The sequence below is a fragment of the Podarcis muralis genome, chromosome 3 (assembly GCF_964188315.1).
Source record: "Podarcis muralis chromosome 3, rPodMur119.hap1.1, whole genome shotgun sequence".
Classification (NCBI taxonomy): domain Eukaryota; kingdom Metazoa; phylum Chordata; class Lepidosauria; order Squamata; family Lacertidae; genus Podarcis; species Podarcis muralis.
The window spans coordinates 113,845,627-113,858,888 of NC_135657.1; the positions used below are offsets into that span (position 1 = coordinate 113,845,627).

At 44.5% G+C, this 13,262-nt stretch overlaps 1 protein-coding gene across 1 annotated transcript in view; it reads right to left on the reverse strand.

The window, feature by feature from the left end:
• FOXO1 (forkhead box O1) overlaps positions 1-9,518 on the reverse strand; it is a 49,203-nt gene extending 39,685 nt beyond the window's left edge. Inside the window, exon 1 of the mRNA XM_028722118.2 lies at positions 8,449-9,518. Within this exon, the coding sequence (XP_028577951.2) occupies positions 8,449-9,012 (564 nt within the window). The 5' untranslated portion in view covers positions 9,013-9,518. The remainder of the gene's footprint in view (positions 1-8,448) is intronic.
• Positions 9,519-13,262: the final 3,744 nt, after the last annotated feature.

Below are 13,262 nucleotides of genomic sequence, written 5' to 3' on the forward strand. Positions count from 1 at the left end.
TAGTTGAAAACATTCCTCTATTTTGTAGCTTTAGACCTATTCAATGTTCTGTGGTTTTTACAATGTCGATAAAGAGGATGTAAAGTAACTTTGGAAAGCAGTCTAAGAAAATTAAACTCTAGAGATGTACAACTTATATTAAAATGAAGAAGCATCACACTGTTACTTGCTTCTGAAATCAGAAACAAACACTTCTTTGCTTTTCATCTGTTTTTCATATCTAGAAGGAAAGTGGGTATTTAATAACACATTCCTTATTCCAGCCTTGTGCGTAAGCCAGCATTAGCCTTGTAGCCACAGGCAACAAAGAACTGCCTGCAGGGAAGTGCATGGAATTCCACACAGGAAGAGTAAGAGGGTTGGTGGGAAGACTGGCAAAGCAGTCTATTCCTCCATTGCGCACGCTCCCAAGCATGCACACATGCACAGAAATCAAACAAGCTGCCAACAGAGGGCTAAGCAATTTACCAGAACATTCTTAGTAAACTCTTCAAACTGACTAAGATTCTGCTTTTAAATCTTAAAACTCCCTACACTACCCCCTCCTCTTGGCGCTATCTTTGTACTAAATCCTACACTATAAATATCCCACCTCAATGTAATGTGGGTAGACCAAGTTCCCTAAATTTTGGTTGGCCTTGGTTGTGAGTCATTTTGTAGTCACCACCAATGGCAACCACACAAGTAAGAACGTAAGAAGAGCCTGCTGGTCGTGCCAAAGGCCCATCTAAGTCCAGAATCCCTAGACTAGGACTATGGAAGCCCAGAATCTGTGTGCAACAGCATTCTTCCCACCTGGGGAATTCAGATTGTGGTATCCAGCCTCCAACGGTGGAGACAGAACACAGCCATCCTGTCTGGTTTCCACAGACAGTCTTATCCTTGATGTATTTGTGTACAGTAATCCTCTTTTAAAGCTATCCACACGGGCAGCAATCTCTATGTCTAGCGGGAGCAAATTCCATAATTTAAGTACGTCCCTTGTGAAAAAAAGTACTTGTTCTCTCCCACTCTGGAGGCTAGGACCCAAACCGATGGATTCAAGTTAGTGTACAAGAAAGGAGATTCTGGCTAAGCATCAGGAATAACTTTCTGACAGCAAGAGCTGTTCAACTGTGGAACTGACTCCCACAAGAGGTGGCGGACTCTCCTCCCATGGAGGTTTTTAAGAAGAGGTTGGATGGCCACCTGTCATGTATGATCTAATTGAGATTCCTGCATTGCAGGGGGTTGGACTAGATGACCCTCGGGTCCCTTTCCAACTCGATGATTCTATACTTTTCTTTGTCCTGAAAGTTCCAACATTCAACTTCACCAGACGTCCCCAAGTTCTAGTGTTATGAGACAGGGAGAACAATTTTTCTCTGTCCACTTCCTCCACAATTTTATACACCTCTCTTAGGTCTCTTTGCCTTTTCTGTAAACATTACAGCCCCAAATGTTGTTAAAACTTTCCTCTTAGCAGAGCTCCTTCATCCCCTTGTTCATTTTGGTTGCCCTTTCCAGAACCTCCTCTTTCCAAAGCCTTCTAGATGCAGAGATGGAAAAAGCAGGGTGCCATATGCCCTCCTCTTTCTAAATTAATGTCATCTCCCATCAGTTTCTCCAAGAGCAGCATGTGCACAGCACATCTCCATGCAAGTTAAAGGAGTACAAGGCATCTGCCTTCAGTCAATATCTTGCTTTCAAGTTGGGGGGGGAGGCCTGATCCAGCAAAGGAGGCAGCCCTTCCCACAACCTGGGGTATGAGTTGTGTGATACATCTTCTACTGCTGTATAGTTTATTTCGAATGTGACTATGCAATGAGCACTTAGCAAAACGTGTTCACATGACATCTGCATATCCTGTTATGCAACTGCTCTATCTGCATCTTAATAAACCATAGAGGAAGGTGTGGTAGAGCTGTACCACTCACCTGACCTCCCTCCAGCCGAGTTGCTGCTATATACTGGGACAGAGTGCAGGAGAGGCAAAATAAATAAAGTGGTGAGGTCAGTGTGGTGCAAGCATGCTGGTGAAGCCCATCTGGCACTCCTGCGCCTGTATTCGCATTGTGCCAGCCACACTGACACACCTGGGGGTGAGCAGCACATCCCCACCACAACTTCTGCTAATGTTAATAGCACAGGTGTACTGTGCAATTGTAATGGGACGCAGGTGGCGCTGTGGGTTAAACCACAGAGCCTAGGACTTGCTGATCAGAAGGTCGGCGGTCCGAATCCCCGCGACGGGGTGACCTCCTGTTGCTCAGTCCCAGCTCCTGCCAACCTAGCAGTTCGAAAGCATGTCAAAGTGCAAGTAGATAAATAGGTACCGCTCCGGCGGGAAGGTAAACGGCGTTTCCGTGTGCTGCTCTGGTTCGTCAGAAGTGGCTTAGTCATGCTGGCCACATGACCCGGAAGCTGTATGCCGGCTCCCTCGGCCAATAAAGCAAGATGAGGGCCGCAACCCCAGAGTCGGCCACAACTGGACCTAATGGTCAGGGGTCCCTTTACCTTTACCTTACTGTGCAATTGTATTTCTCTAGTACAGATGAAGTAGATATCAGTTATTCAAACCCTAATTAGAAACCCGCTATCAATCTCATCCCCTCTCAGCAGCCTGAAATGCAGGGACCACTAACGGACTACAATTCAAGGTTCTTGTAAACTACTCACTCCCTCAACACCTCCTCCCACTAGCCAAGCCTGCAATATGGAGATAACAATGAACTATGCCCAACCTACAACACTGACAGTATCTCTAAGCCTCACCCTCATCTTCAGTATAGGAATAACAACACTGGGCAGCTTACTTTTCTGTTCCTGGTACAAGACGTGTTTGCACAGCAATTTTTAAAGAAGAAACAACAACAACAACAACAACAACAAATGTTTTCCCATACAAGAAGACAGTTTGAAGGAGTATAAATGTATTGCTTTGATTCTACTTTGGGGTGGGGAAAACAATGCTGCCAAATCACTGCCAAGTCCTTGTTTCCTGTGAGCAGCTGTCACTTCTTCCACTCTAATGAGAGATATAGGCAAAGCGTCAAAAAGCAACCAGGAAACCCAGTTTGCAGACAAAGGAATTATCAGCAGAGCACTTTCTTATGTATATGCCTCTGGCATGTGCAGAAAAACATGCAGATGAGAAAAGGGATTCATTGCTCACTTCACACTGGGATTTAAAGACACTTGGAATCAATGGAAGATCCTCAGCACTTTGAGGTGTCTCCAAAGCCTGATGTGAAGCGAGAGACTGACTCCTCCCTTCCTGCAAGTTCTCCATAAAACCTATTAAATAAATAAAAATAGTTTGTCAGAATACTCGCAGGACAAGAAGGGTCTGTGTCTCCTGTCCACTATAAAGTGAGAGATTCTTCCGCCTTTTAAAGTTATTTGTCGTGTGTATGTGGGAAGAGACACACAGAGAACGGAAGAGGACTTTCACTTTGTGTTGGGCAACCAGAGACAGCTGGCCCAGTTAAGATTTATGGCTAGCACCTGCCAAACACATTTATGGGCTCCCAAAACAGCATTGCTGCCAGGCTGGCAGCAACCATATTGCCATTAAAAATCATAATAACCAGGGCGGTGTGTGTTCTAGCAATGGGACCCTTTTCTTTTCAAATAGTGGTTATGAAAAAGGGTAGCTTTTCCTGATGTTTAGCCCCTTTCAAAAAAATAATAGAGAAATGTCAGTGTGCTTAAGAGTCACCAAAGAAGAGAACTCGGCCTCTAATGTTGTGGGGAGGGGAGGATCATACTGTCCACTAAACACTGAGAAAATGGAAATTTTTGGGCAACAGAATCAATTCCTTAAGGGTGATGTCAGGAGCCCTCATTACTGGAGAGTAACAGATTTTATTGCACAACCTCCCTTCCATTTAGAGAAAAAAAATAAGAAATACCTAAAACTAATATTCAGGTATTGATAGTCCTGTTTTGGCAACCAGTTATAATCCTGCCTCATTTTTCTGTCCAGAGAAACAAGTAAAACTAGATTACTAGGATATACTTAACCAGAATTCAAATAAATGCCACTAGGAATGGAGAATTGTTTTTGACTAATGGTAAAAGACATAATAAATTTAAAAAATTGTCCAGTAGCACCTTAGAGACCAACTAAGTTAGTTCTGGGTATAAGCGTTCGTGTTCATGCACACTTCTTCAGATACACAAGCACAGAGGATTGCTAAGACTAGACTTTAGTAAGTAAAATCACCAAAAGTACTATGCAGATTTCAATCACTGTACTTCCTGACAAGATTCAACTGGTGCAGATAACTCACAAACAGTATGACAGTATAAGCAGACAGTTCTCATTGGGATGTGTTATTGTTATTGTTTTTGGCTCTGGCCCACAGAAGCTTATCCCATCTACAGTGGTACCTTGGGTTACATACGCTTCAGGTTACAGACTCCGCTAACCCAGAAATAGTACCTCGGGTTAAGAACTTTGCTTCAGGATGAGAACAGAAATCGTGCTCCGGCGGTGCAGCAGCAGCAGGAGGCTCCATTAGCTAAAGTGGTGCTTCAGGTTAAGAACAGTTTCAGGTTAAGAACGGACCTAAAGTACTTAACCCGAGGTACCACTGTATTAACTTTTTAAAATGCCACAAAATATACTGTACAGTATATAACCAAATGTGTTTTAGCATTCCTTTCTCCACCTCCCTTTACAACTGCAGAACTTAACAAAAAAGTATACAAAATCTTCTTAAAATAAGTGTGGGGAACTGCTTAACAGAAATCTAAAACAAATGCAAATTTTAAATGTTAACTTCCGGGCGGGGGGGGGGGCACATTAAGGTATGGGTTGGTGCCTGCTTACAGGCATATAAGGCAGATGGTTAGGGGGGCACCTGCCATCAATAGAAAAATAACCGAGGCAAGTTCAACTGATGACACCACAGGTGATACAATAAAAGTGCAAGCAGCTGATGGAAGCGATAGGGCAGTGCTCTCATTAGAAAAGCAATCCAGTACATGACTAATCAAAAATCATAAAAAGGGGCAAATTCTACTCTGACTAACTAAGGAATGCAACCATCTCAATGACTACTCCAGGTCAAATATGAGACAATACTACAAAGGACATCTACTTTGCTGAAAGCGTATCAGTGTAGGAAGAAATTTAAAGATTATCTGGCTAAATATTGCAATATAAGATAATTAGAAGGTAGTTGAAAGTATCAAATAGGCCTAGGATTAGAATAAGAATGTTGTATATTAATATGGATTTAAGCCAATAAGAAAAGAGATGAAGATAGTAAATTGAAGGAGTTATTTTATTAGAAAGATGATCTTGGAGAACGGTTACAAAGGAGTCACAATGAAATTCAGTTAGAGGGGATTTGAGGAAGTCAGATAACAATGAAAGTTAATTTGGATTTTGGAAGTAATAAGTGCTTTTATTTTTATTTCTTTTTTCATTTGGTATTGTAATGTGTTTTGTTTTGTGTCTTTTATATTTGTTATAAATGTGGAAAATCAATTTAAAAAATTGGAAAAAAGCACCTATCAGTGGAGAAAACAATTGCTGTTTATGATCACGCAAACACGTGCACTGTATCTTAGAGGCATCAAGCAGAGCTCCTGTGAACTAAGTTAGGAGGTTCATTATGCTTGTAAACAATAGAAAAACTACAAAGTATTTTTGTATCCGTCTAGTAAAGTTGCATAGCTTCCTAAGACTCCCATTTTTCATTAAAATAAACAGGCATTTAAAGCTCCTAGAGAGAAGCCGCAAATCTTTCTTTCTTTTATTTTGAATGCATCATTATTTCTAAGTCTGTGTACTACAACAATTTGACAAAGGCAGGTTTCACATCAAGGATGAAAATGGCAGAATGCAAATTGTGTAGAATCAGCCCAAGTCCAGCTTTAGTTTGGCATCAATAAAGTGTGTGGCCATTACTTGTGCCTAATTAGACGCAGTCTACCAGCACAGGAAGCACTGACTTATGTAGCAATCAGCAGCAAATGCCTTGCTTAGCTTTACCATATGATAGTATTTACCTGGGTAAACACCTACATTTTATCCTAAGCCAGTAAAAACTATTTTTTCCACAAGGGAAAATTCATATGTACCAACCTGGCTATCAAATACTTGCAGCATTGTTATGTAAGGTAAATAACAGATGAATAAATTAAATTCAGGGCTCTGCACATAAAAAAATTAAACCGCAGAAGTGTTGATATATGTAGCTTAATATTGACCACTGAATATCCACTTGTGAACTCTCTCAAAGCTTCCCTATTCCCTCTTACTGAAACAGAAAATCTTCGGCAGGATTTATTGTATTTCTAAGTACTGTTGCTGGAGAAAAAGAAGTAAATCATATGCAGTTAGCTTATCTGAAAATGGAAAGTTGATTTTTAAAACTTAGCTAATGCACTGCTAAACAGTCGTGGCATTAACTCAGCCAATAATTAATTTCATATGTGGGGTACCAAGTGAAAAGCACCTCATTAGCAACTAGGGTTTTCGTTTTTTTCCTCTGGAAGTGTGGGGGAGGGGGTGGAAAGTCCAATACTTCATTTCCCTCTTCCAAATGAAATGCTACCAAATCTCATTGCCCAAAATGCAGGTTACTCACATTCCTCCTTTCCTTCTGGGGTTGGAAAGTGAAAGGATCACACAACACAAACCAAGAGCTGATTAGCACAGAGATTGCCAATTACTTATCCTTAGCATATTGGGTCAGTTATATGCATCCTTTTTTATTTACAGTTATCTGACATCTATTGCCAATCTCCAGTAATTTTGCTTAGTGTATTAATTTAGATTGCCCTATTTTGGCAATAAATAAATGCCAGAGAAAACCACTTAACTACCTGTGCTCTGTTCAAAAATATTTTCCCTAAGAAACCCCTTAATAGATCCCTCACTAGCCAATGAGCAGTTCAGGGTCCAACAGATGCTATTCAGCCACAAAATAAATCAGCAACTTCCTCTGTAAGGAAGATTAAAAGGTTAAGTATCCCAACGTGTTTTACTTTATACCAGGGGATACCTACACAGAGATACGTTATTAGTAAATGAGTGTGTGGCAACTGTTTCCTTAGTAAAGTAAGTTTAGACTTTTTCAGACAGAAATTGTCCTATTCATTTATACTACTGTGTAGTCTCTCAAAGCAAGCTGTGCAGAAATTAGCATGCATTTCCTGGCAATGGCTACCATCAGAACAGATTTCAGGAAAGCAGCATACAGTGGTACCTCTGGTTACGTACTTAATTTGTTCCGGAGGTCCTGAAACTGTTCTTAACCTGAAGCACCACTTTAGCTAATGGGGCGTCCCGCTGCTGCCATGCGATTTCTGTTCTCATCCTGAAGCAAAGTTCTTAACCCAAGGTACTATTTCTGGGTTAGCGGTGTCTGTAACCTGAAGCTTCTGTAACCCGAGGTACCGCTGTATACATCTGTCTTAGTGAGACCAACTTAGTAATGTGGGTGTGGAGAGTGTTTATACATAAACTTAGCAGTACTTAGTTTATCTCTTGGTTGCTGTATTATTAACCCTGTTAATATTGTTTTATATATTATAAAGGCCGTATTGATTTGTTAATCATGTGCTATGACTTTTGCTTTAATTCTGATGTTTAGCTTTAGTTTTGTTAACAGCTTTTTATAGATTGCAATTGTTTTACTGACGATTTGTTAATTATTCTATATGAGTTGTGCTGTATTTGTGATGTTCTATCATGTTGTTGTTTGGAAGCCGCTTTGGTGTTCATTTGAATGAAAAGCAGCACAGAGTTATAATAAATCAATCAAAAGCAGGGTACTAACCTCGAATTTGTTCACACATCGAGACCCATCACACATTCAATCTGCTATCTATGGCTTTAGCCCAACAGAGCAATAAGCTGCCTCCTCCTGAGCTGCCCCAGAGCCTCCCCAAACTCTACCCTAAGTAGGATCGAATCACCGTCACTTTTAAGGGCCTCTCAAATCTGCCAGAGGAAATGACACAGCTCGAACTTGCAGCCAGCTGTGCGCCGAGTTACACATCCAGCTCCACCAACTTTGACAAAGGCAGGAAGGCAGAAAACTATCTGGGGACCGGCCGTCTACTCGGATACACCGAGTGCTTAGCATTCTCCCACGTCCCAGAGCCAGGGGGTTCAGAACAGAGATCGAAAACACGGGCAACCCAAACCCCCTCGGCCTGGGCATGCCCGAAGCGTCGGGATGCAAGTGGCGCAGAGGGAAAAGGCGACGCAATTCCCGGGTCTGCTGGGGTGGCGAGGAAAAGGGGAGGCAAAACCCTGCCGCAATTCCTTCACCTTCACCCTCCCCTTTGCTGCCCTATCAACGCGGACCGTCGAGGAGGGAGGCAGAGCTTGCAGAGCCCGGCCACTTTCCCCTTGCTTGCACGCCAAAGCAAACTTTGCAAACTTTTTTGCAAAAAAATAAATAAAACCGCCTCGTTCTTTCCCCCGCCCGCGCGCCTGCTGACCTTCCACCCGGCGGAGCTGTTGCTGTCGCCCTTGTCCTTGAAGTAGGGCACGTTCTTGACCATCCACTCGTAGATCTGGGACAGCGTGAGCCGCTTCTCCGGGGCGCTCTCGATGGCCTTGGTGATGAGGTCCGCGTAGGACAAGTTGCCCCAGGCGTTGCGCCGGGACGAGCTGCTCTTGCGGGGCCCCGACGCCAAGGCCGGCCCCGACGGCTGCTGCGGGTGCTGCTGCTGCTGCTGCGGGTGCTGGAGGCACGGGAAGTCCCCGCAGAGGCAGCCTCCCGGGGTGCCTAGCTCGGCGGCGGCGGCCGCCTCGAAGCCCTCTCCGCCGCCAGCCTCCAGCAGGCTGAGCAGGTCTCCTCCGGGCGAGGCGCACAGGGCCGCCGCCGCCGCCACCCTCCCGCAGCGGGGCGGAGAAGCGGCCCTGGCCGGGGTGGGAGCCGGGGTCTGCCCCGGGCTGGGCGGCGCGAGCTCCGGGCGGGGCAGCGGCCAAGTGCAGGAGCGCGGGCGAGGCAGCGGCTGGAAGTCGGGGTCCGTCTCCACGGGCTGAGGAGCCTCGGCCATGGCGGGAAACGAAGGAGGCGACGGCGACGGCGACGGAGAAGGAGGTGAGGCGGCAGCAGCGGCGTCTTCCCTCGCTCGGCCTCCTGTTGCGCCTCGGCGGGAAATGAAGCTCCCTCAGAAGCCGCGCTCGCCTCACTAGCGGGCGGGCGCTGACACAACAAGCGCCCTCACTCGCGGGGCCGCCCCTTTTGCCCCCAGGCGAGGGACGCGGCCTCCAGGGCGGCCCGAAACGCCCCTGGAGGCGCTGCTCTGAGGCGGAGCCTGAGGGAGGCCGGGCGGGCCAGCGCTTTCCCGCTCCCGGGAGGGGAAGCGCCCGTCGGTTTCGCTGAGGGGAAGGGCGGAGAGAGGCGCCCGCGACGGCCGGGGAACCGAACAGGGCAAGGCCCGCCCGCCTGCCTGCTTGCTTGCTTCCCCGTCTCCGTCGCGTGTTGCCTTCCTACCCCTCGAGGAAGCGGGGTGAGGGGAGGGCACACGTGTGCGCGCTAACGTCGGTAGCGTGTGAGTGAGTGAGAGGCGGTGTGGGGTTAGGATGTGGTTGCTGCGGCCGTGGAAGCGAGCGAGATTTCGGCAGGCAGGATGCGAGAGGGCGGAGGGCGCAGCGGAATCCCGGGGCAGGGCGCGCTGAGCGGGGGAAGAAGAAGGTGCGCTAGGGCGGGGTCCCCGACTTCAGTTACCTATGGTTCGTTTGTACTTGTGTTTACCCACGTCTGACTTTTTTTTCCAAATAAATTTTTATTGGTTTTCACAAAATTATAAACAAACACACAAATCGCACTTATTAACATTGTTAAGTGACTTCCTCGCTTCCCCTTGGTTGAATTTCAATGCATTTCCAAATCACAGTTCTTATAAAATTAACTTGAATATCCTTCGATCTTTTCATTTTGAAATTAAACATATTAATTCATCACTTAACTTATATAAAATCCTAAGCCGATTAAGGATCTGCAAACTGTTTCCAATTAATTTAACCTAACATATTTAACTAAATAATCATTAAATTTAGTCCATCCTTCCTGATACTCCTCCTCCTTACCCACAGCTGACTTTTATACCACCCATCTTCATAGCTCCTTGGGTAGTTTACAGATGGTATAAATAAATCTTATTTTACTTTACTTATTTATTGCATTTACCGTATTTTTTGCACCATAACACTCACTTTTTTCCTCCTAGAAAGTAAGGGGAAATGTCTGTGCGTGTTATGGAGCGAATGCCTGCGGGTGGCCGGGGGGGATCTGCTGCAGTCGTGAGCAGAGGATCCATGGTTCTCCTTCCTTCCCTCCTCCGTGGTTACAAAGCACGGATCCACATGGATCCTCAGGATTTTTGCATTGGGCTACTCCAAACTCACTGTCAGATCCCATGTCTGTGGCCACAGCATGAACCACAAAAATCATATATCCACTATTTTGTTTAGAATATTTTTTTTCTTGTTTTCCTCTAAAAACTATGTGCGTGTTATGGTCTGATGCGTGTTATAGAGCGAAAAATACGGTATATTCCACCTTTCCATCCAAGCAGTTCAAGGTGGTGTGCATAATTTACCCCCCCCCCATTTAATCCTAACAACAACCCTGTGAGGTAGGAACGATGGAGAGGCCATGAACAGCCCTTTGTCACCTAGTGAACATGGCCAAGTAGGGATTGGACGCTAACCATTATACCACACTGCTCTTGACCAGTGCTGTTTTTCTAGAGAAAGAGGTGCCAGAATTCACCGTGAACACCTCTCTTGTTCTCTTAGAATGGCAGTGGCGCCCACCTGAGATGCCGGAACTACGTTCTGGTGCCTTCCAGCTGTGGGGAAAAGCCTTGCTCTGGACATATAGTGAAATAAAACTGCTGGCACATTTGCAAAGCTAAGCAAGGTCCAGTTTGGTTTCAAATTGGATGAGGGAATGTGTGTTGAGATTCCCTTAAAGACTATCTACAGAAATACTGTAAAATTAATGAATGTTAGAAGAATGTTGGAATGAAGTTATATGGCTTTAGTAGAAATGTTATAAGGAATTAAGTATAAATAGATTAATAGAATATTAAAGGAAAAAATAAGGTTAGAATGTGTTAAGATAACTATAGGATAGAAAACAGACGAAGATGGAAAGGAATTGCTGAAACAAGTAACAGAAGTGGAATACAAAAAGGGAGGTGTGAGGAGGTCGTGGAAATAAGTGAATGAAAGATAAGATATTGAAATTGTTTGATGTGTTTTAAACTGTTTTTGTTTTGTTTTGTTAGTTTAATGTGTTAGTGTTATGTAGTGTCTCTGTATTGTATTGTATTGTTCTTTTTTTTGTAGTGTTTAAATTGTTGGAAAAGTAATAAATATTTTTTTTTTAAAAAAAAAAAGAGATTCCTTCATTGCAGGGGGTTGGCTTAGAGGACCTTCATTTTCCCTCCCAACTCTATGATTCTATTATTCTAAAACATTATTAAAAATTAACAGTGCAACCAACACAACCAATGCAAATGAACTAAATGCACACTAAAAACATGTAACTAAAAATAAAAAGGGGAAAAAAATTTAAAAGCTCTTTAACTAGGGCCCCAAAGTCTGCAATCTGAGTGCTATACAACCTTCTCTGGGGAGGGCTTTTCACAGCTGAGGTGCCACCACTGAAAAGGCCCCGTTCCCTAGTAACCACCTGCCTCACCTCATTTGGTGAGTGACCACATTTTCCACTCGCTGAAGTATCCTGACCGTCTTCACAACCTCCCTGAGCGCACATTACAATAGTATCAGAGGTCAAGGTGAGAATGACAGCAGGAAGATTGCTATCTTCCAGCAGTGGATGTAACTGGCTCACAGTAACCCTGTGTGACAGGTTAGGCTGAGAGAGAAATAGACAACTGGCCTAGTGAGCTTCTTGGTTGTGTAAAGATTTCAACTATATTTTCTTCCCCTTGCTTCATTTTTTAAAAGAATTATGAGTGTTCCACCATATAAATGTAAGGCTATGCGCACTTAGCAGGATGAAAGAACCATTGAACTCAGGTTAACAGTGCAGCAGGTTGTGTTGCCATTGTGTCACTTTCCACAAAGGAAAGAAACACACACAAGTTCACACAAAAGAATGGCAGTTCCCTGGTTCCAAGCTTATAAGTTGCTATATGTGCTGAATAATTGGGGAGGCAGGGGAGAAATCCAGTGTTTTAAATGGCATCGATTGAACAGTTAATGGAAGCCTTTCCCCCTGAATGTTACGTGTTCTGTGGCTTGGGGATGGAACCACTCATTTGATACTGAAATTATTAGTTGGGCTAGATCATTTTGGTGGTCCTCTCTTGGAAATTGGCAGGCAACTGGAACCTGGATGGGTATTAAAACATTCCTGAGTTTACAGCTGCTGGCATACGAAAGTCCTCTCTGTCAGATGGCACCAAGCAAACAGGAGACAGAACAGTTCTGGTGCAGACAGCCTGCACCCAAAATCTTTTTTATTTCTTTGTCTAAAACATTTATAGGCAGCTTTCCCGACTTTCAAAGTGGCATACAACACTCAAAAAGAACACAATAATAAAAAAGCAACAACTATATAAACGGCCCCCAAGTTATTAACTCTGCAATCCCGTAACCATTTCCCTGGGTGAAAGCCCCCATGAACTTGCTTCTGAGCAGATATGTATAGGATTGTGCTGTAAACAAACCAAATGCCTGCCAATTATGTATTTTATACTGTATGGAAAACAGCAAAACAGAGTCTTCCTCATGTAAAGACAGGCCGTTCTACAGCTAGGGTCACTTCCCAGTGGCTTATTGCCAGATGTCCAACACAATCTTCCTGCCCCCCTTGCCCTATGTATCTACATGTTGCCCACATTGGGACTGTAATACAGAAGCAGGTGTTGTTGTTTAGTCGTTTAGTCGTGTCCGACTCTTCGTGACCCCATGGACCAGAGAACGCCAGGCACTTCTGTCCTCCACTGCCTCCCGCAGTTTGGTCAGACTCATGCTGGTAGCTTCGAGAACACTGTCCAACCATCTCGTCCTCTGTCGGCCCCTTCTCTTTGTGCCCTCCATCTTTCCCAACATCAGGGTCTTTTCCAGGGAGTCTTCTCTTCTCATGAGGTGGCCAACGTATTGGAGCCTCAGCTTCAGGATCTGTCCTTCCAGTGAGCACTCAGGGCTGATTTCCTTCAGAATGGAGAGGTTTGATCTTCTTGCAGTCCATGGGACTCTCAAGAGTCTCCTCCAGCACCATAATTCAGAAGCATCAGTTCTTCAGCGATCAGCCTTCTTTATGGTC